Source organism: Garra rufa, chromosome 7, assembly GCF_049309525.1.
Source record: "Garra rufa chromosome 7, GarRuf1.0, whole genome shotgun sequence".
Classification (NCBI taxonomy): Eukaryota; Metazoa; Chordata; class Actinopteri; order Cypriniformes; family Cyprinidae; genus Garra; species Garra rufa.
This window is the reverse complement of record NC_133367.1, coordinates 8746239-8761914: the sequence shown is the minus strand read 5'-3', so window position 1 is coordinate 8761914 and position 15676 is coordinate 8746239. Positions and strand designations below refer to the sequence as shown.

The following is a 15676-nucleotide window of genomic DNA, read 5'->3' as shown; positions in this document are numbered from 1 at the left end:
ATATATATATATATATATTAGTGGTGGGCCGTTATCGGCGTTAACGTGCTGCGTTAACGTGAGACTCATGTCGCGCGATAAAAAAAATATCGCCGTTAATCTATTCTCAAAGTTGGGTTGGGAGCTGGGTCTAAACTACGCAAGATATGAAGACTTTCACTTTGATATTTTAGCGCGGATAACGTGCCTACCTAGTTGAATTGCACTGTAGGAGGCGAGAACGAGTCTTCAACTTCTGTGAAATGACCACATCCAATGAGACGCGCAGACATGGATGCAGTTATGAAGCCGCTTCAGGGCAGGTGCGTGCGTTGCTAGACCCTTTTTACCGGGGCACGTGCCCCAGTGAAAATCTGCTGTGCCCCAGTAAAATCTCAAGTTTGAGTTATAATTTACTTTGATAATCCCGAAATAAAGACATTTAACTAAATGCAACAACTGAATTGACGCTTCTAAAAGCAACGCAGTTTATTGGAAGATGCACGCAGATAGGCTATCCATACCTGCGCGCCTGTGTATATTGTACGGGAACGCGCACGTCGTACAGCCTTTTGCCCAAAAGTACTTGGTTACACAAGTTTGTATAGTTAATTGTGTTGTAAATGCAATTTTCAAGAAGTTTGTAATGCATTTTGGAAACAGGAGATGAGCGCCTGGTCTAATGCGCCACCTGGCTTGAGAAACCCGTTCTCAAAGACTTACTTTTAGTCATTATTTGGGTAGCACACATTTTCTGAATGACTTCAAATTAGCCATTTTAATCTAGATTAATCTAGATTAATTTCAAGATTTAATCTAGATTAATCTAGATTAAAAAAATTAATCTATGCCCACCTCTAATATATATATATATTCAGACATTCTCAAACACTACTTTTTGTCAAGTTTTAAATACTACTTGTGGTCAAGGGGACCAAATATTGTCCCTGTAGCATCAGATCACAACAGAAGTCATTTAAGGTTACCTTTCCTATAGAACAGGTCTACAACTTATTTTTTATTAAGACGAGACACTGCAGGTGAATAAGGTAAAAAAAAGTACATATTTCACGTCACTTACTTAGTTGATTGATTACATTTATAATTGCAAACATTTTTTGTGTTACAAGTTTTCTAAAATGTTAGGTTTAAACATGCTAATGAGGCATTATTTAATGAAATATACACTAATTTGCATACATCTCTAGTACAAAAATCTAAACACTGGATGAAGTCAGTGACATATTAAAGTCAAATGTTTCTACAGAGGGAATTTTGGTTATCTCATTTTGTCAAGCCATAATTCAGAAAAAAACTTTGAACAGACAGACAACATTATATTTTTGAGGGCGGGTCCACCACCTTCTTGTAGCCAATCAAATGAGACTCTTGCAGACTCTCCATTTACTCTTATCTGGTTCATTAAATACATCACGTGCCAAAACATTTATCTCCATTTAGTTCAGGATCATTCTCCCTGCCAGCGGAATGGTACTTTTAATGTACGGATACTTAAATAATTAATTAAATAAATAACTTAAGTAAAACATGATTATTTGTTGTGTACAATTAGGCTATGTGTTCATACTGAATTCCAATCTTTCCTCCTCAACAGGCTATATATGATATATTACTTTATTGTAATTTTGATGATATACAGATGGCCTAGTATCTGCACATACATAATTTCATCTGTCTACTGATCAGAGACAAATACATTTTTTAAACAAAAATTTGGTTCAATATAATTATTGAAAAAACAGGAATAAAATATGCTGTAAAACAAAACATAGTTAAAATGACACAATTATCTCATTAAAACAACATGTTTTTTGTAGTAATAATGACATACTTCATAAAAACGATCAGATTTTCCCTATTGAAGACATATGGTTACGTTATGTGAGTGAGCTAAGTGAATTGTTTGTGCTGCCTTCGCCACAGTCCTGACATAAACCAGGATCTGCACGCTGCTGAAGTTATAGAAATGCACTCTTAAAAATGTATTTTAATGTAATAGTTTTGATTGTAGCAACATGTTTATTGAGAATAATCTCCAATTTGTCTATAATATATCTAATAACTGCACTCAGACCCAGAGGACTCCGATCAAAACAGTTATTTTTGAATATTCGACTTGAAATATTTCTTTATCTGAATGACTAAAGTTTGATTTAACAGCAAATTGAAATATGAACAGAAAGAAACAAAGAGAAATGTCAAACGGTTTCTTTGTATTGTGATGATGAGTTACCGCTACTGTTCTGCAAATTAGTCATAATAACGTTTCTTCATAATGGTTGGCTGTTGCATAGGCCATATTTCTTGCAAATATACATCTCATATAAAGCGTAACACTGCACTTCTCGATGCTTTACATTGTAATAACAAGAAAGAAATACAAATGTCTGCTTTATTTTATGTACTTCCACAAAAACAACAAAACGTTACAAATTGCTTTTGTAAAATAATAGGGTGCACTTTCTGCCACAGCTTGTTATTGTCAGGATTGTGTCTGTCTCTCTTCTGTTTTCCATAGTGTTTTTCCCCCTATGTTTCTAGTCTAAATGGTTTAGTCCTTGTGTTCCCCTTTGGTTTTGTTCCCATTGGTTTAGTCTTATTTGTATTTCCCACTCTATATCTTGTTTGTAGCCACACCCCTGTTTCTTAGTGATGGGAAGTTCGGTTCTTTTCCGCGAACCGGTTCTTTCGGACAGTTCGTTTCAAAGAACCGGTTCAAAAAACCGGTTCACCAGTTCTTTTACGATATGACGTAATGACGTCATTAACGTAATTACTATCATCCCGCCCGCACCCATATACAGTTACATGCAGTAATCATATACGTTTTACAAGTCTTGATTTAATAAATTATAAGATAAATTAATTCTAATCATAAACACGATCCGCTAACTATGCACATGCACAATCCATAAAGATTTATTTGTTATAAACATACGTTTAACCAGATCCCCTCATTCAAGTCCTCAGTTAACGCTCATAGCATTAGCACAGATACAGTGGTAAAAAAAAGAACTAAAGTTAGTTCGGTTCAGATGGAGTCAGTCATAGCAGGAGCGTTTGTTTGGCAGCTGCACGAGTCACGCATGCGCACAGTATCAGCTCATCGATTCTCGAATCGGACGCGTCCAAAAGAAACCGGTTCTCGTTCAGTGTACTGGTGATCCGAAAGAAACCGGTTCTCGTTCAGTGTACTGATGATCCGACAACCGCTGCAACCGCTTCTTCAGTCGAGAATGAGATTCGGGAACTCACACAGAGAGTGACTGAAACGTGCCGCTTGGTTTGCTTATGCAGTAGTTTGATTACGTCAATTTTATCATTATACCACCATGTTTAAAAGTTAAATAATTTTTTTTATAATAATTTTTGTTTGAACATGGTTCAAATTATAGTTGTGTATAGTTTCATTAAAACATTGTTTATTTAATACAAACAAAATTTTTGCATGTCATCATAATCTTTTATTACAGTGCAGCTAATTCATAAATCACGTTTTCTTTTAATCAAACATCTAATTTATTATGGTACCACGGCACTTCCCTGACCAAGATCATAAAAACCCTTTTAGCCAATAACCTAACAGAATCCTTAAGTAAACTTTTAACAAAACGTTTAACAAAATAGACCAACTTGATAACGTGCTTCATTTCATCCTTGAAAAATGACACGCATGCGCACAGTATCAGCTCATCGATTCTCAAATCGGACGCGTCCGAAAGAAACCGGCTCTCGTTCAGTGTACTGGTGATCCGAAAGAAAGCGATTCTCGTTCAGTGTACTGGTGATCCGTAAGAAACCGGTTCTCGTTCAGTGTACTGGTGATCCGAAAGAAAGCGATTCTCGTTCAGTGTACTGGTGATCCGTAAGAAACCGGCTCTCGTTCAGTGTACTGGTGATCCGAAAGAAAGCGATTCTCGTTCAGTGTACTGGTGATCCGTAAGAAAGCGATTCTCGTTCAGTGTACTGGTGATCCGAAAGAAAGCGATTCTCGTTCAGTGTACTGGTGATCCGTAAGAAACCGGTTCTCGTTCAGTGTACTGGTGATCCGAAAGAAAGCGATTCTCGTTCAGTGTACTGGTGATCCGAAAGAAAGCGATTCTCGTTCAGTGTACTGGTGATCCGTAAGAAACCGGTTCTCGTTCAGTGTACTGGTGATCCGAAAGAAAGCGATTCTCGTTCAGTGTACTGGTGATCCGTAAGAAACCGGTTCTCGTTCAGTGTACTGGTGATCCGAAAGAAAGCGATTCTCGTTCAGTGTACTGGTGATCCGTAAGAAACCGGCTCTCGTTCAGTGTACTGGTGATCCGAAAGAAAGCGATTCTCGTTCAGTGTACTGGTGATCCGTAAGAAACCGGTTCTCGTTCAGTGTACTGATGATCCGACAACCGCTGCAACCGATTCATGACTCGAGAACGACAACCGCTCTGGCAGCTGCTCATGCGCATCATCAGCTCTCTTTTCACAGCCGTTCAAAAACTGTTTGAGTAACTGAATAACTCGGGAAATTGATTTATTTTGAATCAGAGGGAGTGTCGGGCACGTTAAAAAGTAGAAACCTTTAAGTAATTTGTGGATTAGTGCTTACTAGAGACGCGAACCGTTTCAAACGATTCAGTTCGATTTGGTGAACTGGTTCAACCGGTTCACTAAGAAGATCCAGTTAAATAGAACGATTCGTTCGCGAACCGGACATCACTACTGTTTCTGTGTATTGAAGTCTGTGTCTGATCACACCCCAGTGTCCGTCGTTAATTGTTACTTCAGTTTGGTTCTGCTCCATGTTCTTTGTTATTTGCTCAATAAATATCAGTGTTTATTATTACTCCGGTTTCCAGCACCTTATCTCCACTCCTCAACCAGCAAATCTGTGACAGTTATATAGACAGCTTGAAAGGTCTACTTCAATAAAACATATTTGTGTTTATTTAATTTGTATAAATCTAAGAAGAGATACTGTACAGCCTTTCCCGTGTGAGCTCATTATCTGTATTATTGTGCTCACATCCGGCGCAGCGCAACCTATTACAGTATAAAGCCTGGAATTCAACCCAGAAGAACAACGCATTCTTAGCAAACAAGTCATTTAGACATTTGCAACAGTTTGTATTTTTACACATACAGATTGGTTCTACGCAGTCAATCCTTTTGGAAATTTTTTAAACTGTTGTTTTCATGAGTAAATCACTATTCACAGATCATATCATATTCATTGACCATATTTTAGCAAAAACAATGGGCCAAAAATGGAAGTCAGAAGAATACAAATCATATTTATTTTGTGTAAACATGAAGCTGCAGTTTCACAATACATGAATTACACTTACGAGTAACAGTAAAATACTGCAAATGATTTTTTTCTTACGCTTGAAATGCGATTTGCACCTTTACAAAGCGTCTCTTGCGCATGCAAATTTAATTTACGCTTACAGTCTCATGTACACTTCCACAACTCTTACTCTGCGTATGCAAATCTTTAAGGCATTCATTTAACTCCATAGACTACTAATGTTTATTACATATCCATGCATTTATTCAATGACGTGAAGAATTACGGGCCTAATACTGTCCTATAATAATAAAAGTAAAAACACAGGGAAAAAAGGAAAGTGCCCCACCCACGTTTTAAAACAAAGTTTAAAAGATTATTAAAAGATAAATAAAATGAATGTTTTTTTTTAATTGCTTATTGCTAATTACATTAATATAATGTGAAGTGATAACATACCGAGTCTAAAGTGTTTTGGTTTAAACTGTTGAAGTGATTTTCATCATTTTGATTCTTGTATGTGAATGTTACTGACCTCAATCTCTCCAGTTTACAGTGTGAATCCTTCAGTACGTCACATAAGTGATTCACTCCTGTTTTTGTGATTTGATTCAGGCTCAGGTTTAGTTCTCTCAGGTGTGATGGGTTTGATTTCAGAGCTGAAGTCAGGATGAGACACTGTTTCTCTGTAATACTGCATTCACACAGACTGAAGACAGAAAGAGAAAGAACAATGACTCAGATCTATGATGATCATCTTACTAAATGTGTTTTGCATCTTCCAGCAGATTTTTGCTGACAAATAAATGGTGATATCTGTGTGCAGGTAACATGGAGAAAGACTACACATTGTTCATTTAAATATACTACAAACTACACAAAAGTTATAAAGGTATGCAAAGGTTAAAATCAGCTAAATTACCCATTAAGATGTGAGTTATTTATCCAAGTTATGAGATTTCACTTGATAACATTAACTACATTAGTTAACATGAACTAATGATGAACTACTAGCATTTAATAACCTTAATGTAAGTTTCAACATTTACTAATACAGTTTTAAATTAAAAAGTATTCTGTTAATTAGTAAATACACTGTGAATTGACATGAACAATGATTAATTATATAAACTAACATGAACAGATTAATAAATGCTGTCAAAATATATTTAATAGCTAATGTTAACTAATGAAATTGTTACTGTCTACTATAGTCATAAATCACTTTAGTCTCACAGATCAATGTTCAAACATACTGTAGACTAAACAATTACAAGTCAACAACAAAGACAGTTTGCTTATAAAAATATTATATTTTGCACATGTGTTAATTTAATGAATAAACATATTTCCTTAAACTGAATACATTCAAATAAGTTTTGAAAAGGCAGTTGATTTGCTTTAGTGCTGCACTGATCAGGACATTTGAAGCAGATACTGATCACTGATTCTGAAATGCTCGTTCAGTTTTTACAATTTACAGTATATGCTGCACCAAAATTAGACATTTTACAGTTTGACAAACACAAACTTTAAATTAAAAGCAGTTATGAATAGTTGACAAAAAAAAAAAAACACTTGCATACCAGCAATCAGTAAACATGATTACATTCAGCAGTCATATGTTTATCAGATTTTGCCACTTATCTTTAATTTACACAGAATTTAACTGTAAAAGTGTAGTTTTTCTCTTTTAAATCACTGTAGAATTTCCATATATCTGTGTGTGGAACTAATGATCATCCTTTTACATTCAAACTTTTTGTAAAAAAAACATTTCGTGGGGAACAAACAAAAGTGTAGCACTAAATCTGGTAAAATGTTACACATTGCTATTTGCATTGTGGCTAATAAACAATATATTTCTATTACAATATATACTTTAAAACTGTTCTGACACAAATATGGAAATATGATCAACTACAATAACACTACTATTAAAAGTAATGTAAGATTTGAACTAAAGCAGCAATACTCACATCAGTGTGTTGAGTTGACAGTGTTTATCCTCCAGTAGAGCAGAGATCTGATTCACTCGTGTGTCTCCTAGTTTATGTTTACTCAGATTCAGCTCTCTCAGGAGTAACGGGTTTTTACCCACAATTCCAGTCACATACTGACAGCCTTCATCTGCAGCAGGACCCAAAAACCTGCAGAAGACAAGATGAAGCAAACAAGATCAATTAATTTAAAGATCCATTGTATTACAAAAATTAATACAGAAAAAAACCCAGTTTTATTCTAAACAGAGATCTAGTAATTGCAAAATGTTTCTTTAAACATTTAAATACACAAATATATAAATATTCAAAACCAAAGTCTAATAGTCACAGTTATTGGAAAGAAACTAGAGGGACACTCAGTCCTAAAGCAAACTAAGGAGAACAGAAACGTCCCACAGAGCAGAAGAGCAAAACCTCACTAGATCATGATTTTCAGTTTACAAATACAGAGTGTGCAATTAAAAGCCTCAAGATCTTTCAGAAGGAGTGAGAAACATCAGCACAGAGAAAACTGGCTTGAGAAACTGAATGTTTTTGCACCAAGGGCCTGTGAGTAACGCATTTTTAATTCTCAGTATGTATGTGCTGTACATGTGGCAGAATTGACAATAAAGCAGACTTTGACTTTGATCATCAGTTCAACAAAACCCACAGCACCTGATATGATCATTCTGATGAAACACATTGTCCAGATTATTGTCATTTATTTGTATACCATTATTTGATCAGGTCTCACCTCAGTGTCTTGAGTTGACAGTTTGGATCCTGTAGTAAATGATTGAGCTCCTTCACTCCTGATTGTCCAGGATCATTTCCTGTGAGATCCAGCTCTATCAGGTGTGAAGGGTTTGATCTCAGAGCTGAAGCCAGAGCTTTATAACCTTCTTCAGTGATACTGCAGTTTGAAAGCCTAGAACCAGAATGAAAATGTCACATTCAGATCATTAATCAGTTATTCTAGAAATGACCTAAACAATGAAAATCCCTAAACACAATTATATTTTATTCCTTACACGATTTAACTAAAACTTGGATGTAGATCGGCACGGTTGTGATTCTCCACGAGGCCACAGGTAATCACAGAGTGCCAATATACAGCCATATCTCAAGTCTACGAGAGTAATATTGCGTTCATACAACAGTTCAACGGCATACATAAACAAAACAACAACAGACTGTCTTTAAAAGCTCTCTTTTGTGCAAACTATTCCTTCCGCCACAGATTCAAATCAAAGTTTGATGGTTAATCAGCTGAGCATTAGCTCCGTTACTAATTCCAAAACATCACTTTAGAATTAGTAACGAAGGAATGTTGAGTTGCTTCATTTAAATGTGCCATAGAATGCATTGAAACAATATTTTAAATTGTTCTCTGATATCTACATAGAAGGTATATGGCATAGGAAAGGGCAAAAATCTGCAGAAACGGTTTTACAGGTCCATTTACAACCCTAGGACTTGTCCATAGAATGAAATGCTCTGTTATTGCCTTATTTGGAAGTTTCCTGCATAATAATGAGGAGCTCTGCTCTGATTGGCTGTCTTACAGAGTGGCTTGCTCACACAGCTGTAAGGAAACACGTGGAGGAAATATATATTTAATTATGGCCGCTTCATTTATTTAACTCTAGACACTTTTAATATGCGGTTTGTTGAATCTGCCGTTTTGAATCCTCTCATTCTGAGAGTTATCCCTTGAAGCCTCCGCTGCTTTTGAGCTCGGCTTAGGCACTATTTATACCTGCATATGTATGTCTACACACCTACTGGGTGTGGCAATCTACCCCGTCCCGTGGTAAGAGTCCCTCTAGACTCCGCTCGTCTGAGTGTGAAGACCGGGAGGTTAGGGTAGGTTCCCCACCCTCCTTTTAAGAAGATAGGAGCAACCCAGGGTTGAGCGCATGGGCTGCCTCTCTTTGTGAGTCAGTGCACTGAAGGCCCCGCTCCCCAGGGCCCTGTCAAAAAGGGAAATAAAGAAGTTTTCTTTAGTGAGAGAGGAAAGTTTAGGAAACCCCCCCCCTAAGTGTGAGGATTTTTTCAGGCCTCCTCTCTCTGAGAGTTGCGCTGACGAGATGCCCCTCTATGGAGGTTCTTATCTAGGCTGATTTCTCACAGTTCTATCAGATTTGGGCAGTTCTGGGAGCTGGTAGGCTCTCGTGAGCCTCGCTCTACACCGAAGCTCACAGTGTTAGGTCCTCCTTGGCGGAAGCCCTGGTCTGGACCTCCAGGTTTCACCTTTTGAACCCTGTATAGGCGCTTACAGCTCTGTCCAGATAGCATTTAGGGGGTTGAGTGTAGTAGGTCTCCCCTCATTATTAATGAGCTCTGTTGGTTAGCACCTCCACTCCTAGACTTTCCTGCCACGGTGAGCGTTGTCAGGGTGCTGTAGGCTTCCTCTCGATTGAGAGTCCTTCTGTAGGAGCCTCCGCTCTTCGCTGCTGCTGATCAGACCTCCTTTCGCCTAGTGGCGTCATGATGTAGGTCGGGCGACTGGTCTTCCCTATGGTTTAGACTTAGAATGGTTAGATGTGTTCTCCTGCATGAGAACCGTCCAGTTGCAGCCTTCGCTCCCCTCAGTGCTCCGCTTACAAGTACATACTCGTGGTATTTAGCTGGTAGGCCTGCTTAGGCCTCGCTAACTGCTGTGCTCTGTGCTTTGAGCCCTCTGCCAAAGCTGAGTATTGTTAAGGCTCTCTCTTTCCAGACTTGAAGCCTCCACTCTACAGATTCCTGTGATGTGGGTTCATGTACTTGTAGCGTTGAGTGTAGCCAGGTCTCCCCTCAGTGGGTTTTTCGTTAAGACCTCCACTCTCGAGCATCTCTCGCTAGGGACTATTAGAATACCGCTCACCAAGACCGAGTGTTGTCAGGCTTTTTCTCTCTGTGAGATTCGTTCAAAGCCTCCACTCTACAGGGCCCTGCTCTCAGCATTTGGGCCCTGCTGTGAGTCCCGGTATTCTCTAAGCGTTGAGTGTAGCTAGGTCTCCCCTCACTAAAATATTTGGGTGAGATCTCCACTCCATAGAGCTAGGAGATTGAGCGTTGCTAGGCTTCCTCTCATCCGAGGGTCTCTGTGAAGCCTCCGTTCCCCTGAAGCTCCGCTTCTGGTACTTTCAGACGTGAGTGTAGCAGATCTCCCCTCACTGAATATTTGGTGTGAGATCTCCACTCTTTAGAGCTGGGAGGCTGAGCGTTGTCAGGTGTTCCTCTCATTCTGAGAGTCTCTATGAAGGCCTCCGTTCCCCAGAAGCTCCGTTTTTAGTACCTCCAAGCGTGAGTGTAGCCAGGCCTCTCCTCACTTAGAGCGTTGAGGCCTCCACTCGTAAAGAGCTGGCGGATTGAGCATGTTGGGGCTTCCCCTCTGGTGAGGCCCCCGTTCTCCAGAAGCTCCGCTTCCAGTCTTTCCCTCCAGGCGTGAGTGTAGTCAGGTCTCCCCTCACGAAGGGTTATTGAGATCTCCACTCCTAAGAGCTAGTGGATTGAACGTTGTCAGGTTTCCTCTCTTTTTGAGAGTCTTCTGTGAAGCCTCCGTTCTCCAGAAGCTCCGCCTTCAGTACTTTAGGCGTGAGTGTAGCCAGGTCTCCCCTCACTAGAGGGGCTCTTTTTGAGACCTCCACTCCTGAGAGTTATTGGATTGAACGTTGTCAAGGTTTCCTCTCCTTAGAGAGTCTTCTGTGAAGCCTCCGTTTTCCAGAAGCTCCGCCTCTGTACTTACAAGCATGAGTGTAGTCAGGTCTCCCCTCACACAAGGGTTTATGTTTGAGACCTCCACTCTTACAGAGCTCCGAAGCTCCAGGCTTTGCTATCGCCTGTGATAATTATATGGTGTTTCCCTCGCTACGCTCTGGGCACCTTCTCAAACCCACAATAGTGGTGAGTACTCACGCGAAGCTTTGAGCACTCCTTAAAAACCCACGTGAAGTGGTAAGTGCACACGCAAGTCCTTGGGCACTTTCTAAAATCCACATGAGTGGTAAAGACTCCCCCCTGAAGGTTGGGTTCTTTTCTAAAATCCTGTATGGTATGGGTTACGCAGTATTTCTCCGTTCCCATTCTAGAGTTGGTTCTAAACACCCCTGGGTGGTTACAACTCCACTGCAGATAGCACTACCTATAGGTGTGAGTGCCGCTAGGCTTCCTCTCATCTAGAGAGTCTTCCTGCAGAAGCCTCCACTCTTCCTAAAGGGAAAATAAGTTTGGGCGTGAGTGTAGTCAGGTCTCTCCTCACTTAGAGCGTTGAGGCCTCCACTCGTAAAGAGCTGGCGGATTGAGCGTGTCGGGGCTTCCCCTCTGGTGAGGCCCCCGTTCTCCAGAAGCTCCGCTTCCAGTCTTTCCCTCCAGGCGTGAGTGTAGTCAAGTCTCCCCTCACGAAGGGTTATTGAGATCTCCACTCCTAAGAGCTAGTGGATTGAACGTTGTCTAGGTTTCCTCTTCTTAGAGAGTCTTCTGTGAAGCCTCCGTTTTCCAGAAGCTCCGCTTCCAGTACCTCTAGGCGTGAGTGTAGCTAGGTCTCCCCTCACTGAAGGGTTATTTGAGACCTCCACTCCTAAGAGCTAGTGGATTGAACGTTGTCAGGTTTCCTCTCTTTTTAGAGAGTCTTCTGTGAAGCCTCCGTTCTCCAGAAGCTCCGCCTCTGTACTTACAAGCGTGAGTGTAGTCAGGTCTCCCCTCATACATGGGTTATGTTTGAGACCTCCACTCTTACAGAGCTCCGAAAGAAGAGCTCCAGGCCTTGCTGTCGCCTGTGATAATTATATGGTGTTTCCCTCGCTACGCTCTGGGCACCTTCTCAAACCCACAATAGTGGTGAGTACTCACGCGAAGCTTTGAGCACTCCTTAAAACCCACGTAAAGTGGTAAGTGCACACGCAAGTCCTTGGGCACTTTCTGAAATCCACATGAGTGGTAAAGATTCCCCCCGAAGGTTGGGTTCTTTTTTAAAATCCTATATGGTATGGGTTACGCAGTATTCCTCCGTTCCCATTCTAGAGTTGGTTCTAAAAACCCCTGGGTTTTTCCAACTCCACTGCAGACAGCACTACTTATAGGATCGAGTGTCGCTAGGCTTCCTCTCATCTAGAGAGTCTTCTTGCAGAAGCCTCCACTCTCCTGAGAACTCCACTTAGGTGGTTCTATTGCTTAGGCTCCTGGAGCCTCATGGATCACCTCCAGTGTTGAGTGTAGTTAGGTCTCTGACCTCCACTCCCAGAGTTTCCCGCAAGCACAGAGTGTTGCTAGGCTTCCTCTCGTTTAGAGAGTTTGTTTAGAGCCTCCGCTCTTCAGAACCCCCGCCTAGTATGAAGACTTAAGGGTAAGCTTCACTACTAGCGGTGAGTGTAGGTAGGCCTACTCTCGCTTAGAAGTATCAAGCCTCCACTCCTAGGAGTTCCGTGCTTGGGTGGCCGAGCTAGCTGTGACGTCGGCCCAAGTAGTGGGGAGTGATGTTCCTTCTTGACTCCTCAATCAGTCAGTTGTTCACTTACTCCTCAGCATGGCGGTGTTGGTATATCGTTCCCAAAGTGTCCTAACCAGGACGCAGCGTAGAGTTCCCTCCGGAAGGGAACGTCTCAGGTTACGTAGGTAACCCTAGTTCCCTGAGGACAGGGAACGAGACGCTGCGTCTCGTAGCCATGCTTCGGGCCCCACTTACGTCTCCATCAGACAAAAAGATGGTTGATGTATTCACAAGCGCCCCTTTATACTAGTAGGCGCCTTGTTAATGACGTCATGGGCTGGCGCCGGTCAATGTCAAGTTCATTGTCGTTGTTTTATAAGAGCTTCAGAACCGGTCACGCTGAGAGCAGTTCCCAAAGTGTCCTAACCAGGACGCAGCGTCTCGTTCCCTGTCCTCAGGGAACTAGGGTTACCTACGTAACCTGAGACGTTTTCCATTCTATGGCACCTTTAAAGCCTATTGTATTACTGCATTAAAACCTCATTGTATCATGTTTGAGTATTATGAGAGAGAGATGCACTGAGCAAGTCATTAATGTACCTGCATCTGATTCATTATTCATATTCACCATGATACAACATTAGTTTGAATGTTTACTGAAGAAAGCGTTAATATCCGTTCATCTGTTAGGGGTGGTTTTGCTGTTTAGTGCACTTATTCACTGTGGCAAGCTGCTGTTGAAGCTAAAAATAACTTCCGCTTAACTTTTCAATTTAAAAATCCCAAAGTCACTAATAACTGCTCACTCGTAAGACGGCCTCTTGTCGCCATCTAATGGCGGAACAATGTAACAAATCACCGAATACACGCACGTTTCTCAACACTAAATACTATTATTAAATACATTGCTTAAAATATAGTTTATATACATTTTTTATTTATTGAGTTATAATATTTAATAAACAACAACAAAACCAGGCATCAAAAAGTTGCTAGGCACTTCAGTCAAGAATAACGGCAGCGTTCAGCATTAAATTTACATAAACATGCTCCATGAACTATCTTCTTCTCTGGAACAAATAACAGATTAATGAGACCAAAGACTATCGTTAGATTTACCCATAACGAATTATATTTCATGTGTAATCACTACAGATAGCAGCGCCAGCAGTAAATAATATTTATAAAATGATACAGGATTTGGGTGTTTGCCATGACACTCGAAAAAACGGACCTGGCTAGAACAAGCGGAGCGATACAAAATTGTGAAAGGGCATTCCTGTAGAGATACCAGTAGAATATCTCACAGTTCTCAACTAATCAGATTTGAGAACAAGAACGAACTGTTGTTTAAATATATAGATTTCTGTAAGATTATTTGATCAGGTCTCACCTCAGTGTCTTGAGTTGACAGTTTGGATCCTGTAGTAAATGATTGAGCTCCTTCACTCCTGATTGTCCAGGATCATTTCCTGTGAGATCCAGCTCTATCAGGTGTGAAGGGTTTGATCTCAGAGCTGAAGCCAGAGTTTTATAACCTTCTTCAGTGATACTGCAGTTTGAAAGCCTAGAACCAGAATGAAAATGTCACATTCAGATGATTAATCAGTTATTCTAGAAATGACCTAAACAATGAAAATCACTAAACACAATTATATTTTTTTCCATATTCAAGTGAACTAAAACTTAGTTGTAAAGCAAAATCCGAATCAATTCAAACAAAAAAAGAGAACTTTCAATTGTTAGATTTCAATTCACTTTAGTATCTCCAGCTTACAGTCACTTTCAAGCTTTAACCTTCTGATGCTCCTCATTTGTGAGATACACTTGTGGTCTTTATGGTCAAGTGACTGAACACCTGAAATGTAACTTTTTCTTTCCAGTAAAGTCAATGTAATATATTTTTGTTCTATTTAGTACTGTGCAAAAGTCTTAAGCCACTAGTATTTTGGCTAAAAATAGTTTTAAGTCAGTCATTTCTATCGCTTGCTGTAGTGTGTCAGTAGGAAGTATCAGTTTATATTTCCAAATGATAATTTTGCCATTAACTGTAACGATCAAGTGCGATTTTTAATTGCACAAGGAGTCTGACAACAGCCAGTGCTCCACACAGAGATCTGATCTCATCATCATCAGTCCGTCTGGAATGACATGAACAAACTGAACAAACTGAGACCGACTAAATCCAAATGCAGCAATGTGTCAAAGATGGTTCAAGAGAGGCTTAATGTTTTTAGACGTAATTGCTTACTTTTAGACGTTATTGCTTACTTACGCTTAGGTTTCTAGTCTAGACTTCAAGAGGAAATCCCTGAACTCCCATCAGTAAATGTAATGCAAAAATAATAATAGCCTGGAAATATTTTATCTTAGCTTTTAATTTCCAATTATTTAATATCCAATTATATATACACATATCGATGCATCACCATAGATACAAATAAACCAAAGGTATGTTTAGTTATCTGTAGCTTGAACACAATCAAATACATTCAGTAAATGGTGTAGCACAATGTGTAGGCTTAGGACAGTGTCAATAAAAGACTGAATCAGAGAAAAAAAAAACACTATGGCAGGCATAAATGTAAAAGTATCTATGCACAATATACAGACTTGTTCATTATCCAAGTCTGTTTTTCACCTTATGTTTTTGTTAAGATAAATTTTGGTCTATTGTCACACAACTTACCTCAGTATCTCCAAATGACACTCCATATTTCCCAGTCCAGCGCAAAGCAGCTTCACTCCTGAATCCTGCAGATTATTATTGCTCATGTTCAGCTCTTTCAGACTGGTATCTGATCCAAGAACTGTAGCCAGAGCTGAACAGCTTTTGTCTGTTAAACCACAGTCATTTAACCTACGACATAAATAAGATTACAGAATATTAGATTAAATATGTTTGCTAAATACAAATAATAAATAATGAGTCAATCTATAGCTTTAATTACATTGATTTATAAATTCGATAGTGTTAGTTCTATGGCTTCAAGGAAAAGCATTATTAAG

The 15676-nt window shown here is 39.7% G+C and overlaps 1 protein-coding gene across 1 annotated transcript in view; it reads right to left on the bottom strand.

Moving 5' to 3' along the window:
* Positions 1–15676, bottom strand: part of LOC141337909 (uncharacterized) — an 831413-nt gene that overhangs the window by 564029 nt on the left and 251708 nt on the right. Inside the window, exons 16-17 of the mRNA XM_073843485.1 lie at positions 15357–15527; positions 8009–8182 (exon numbers count right to left, since the gene is read on the bottom strand). Of these exons, the coding sequence (XP_073699586.1) occupies positions 8009–8182; positions 15357–15527 (345 nt within the window). The remainder of the gene's footprint in view (positions 1–8008; positions 8183–15356; positions 15528–15676) is intronic.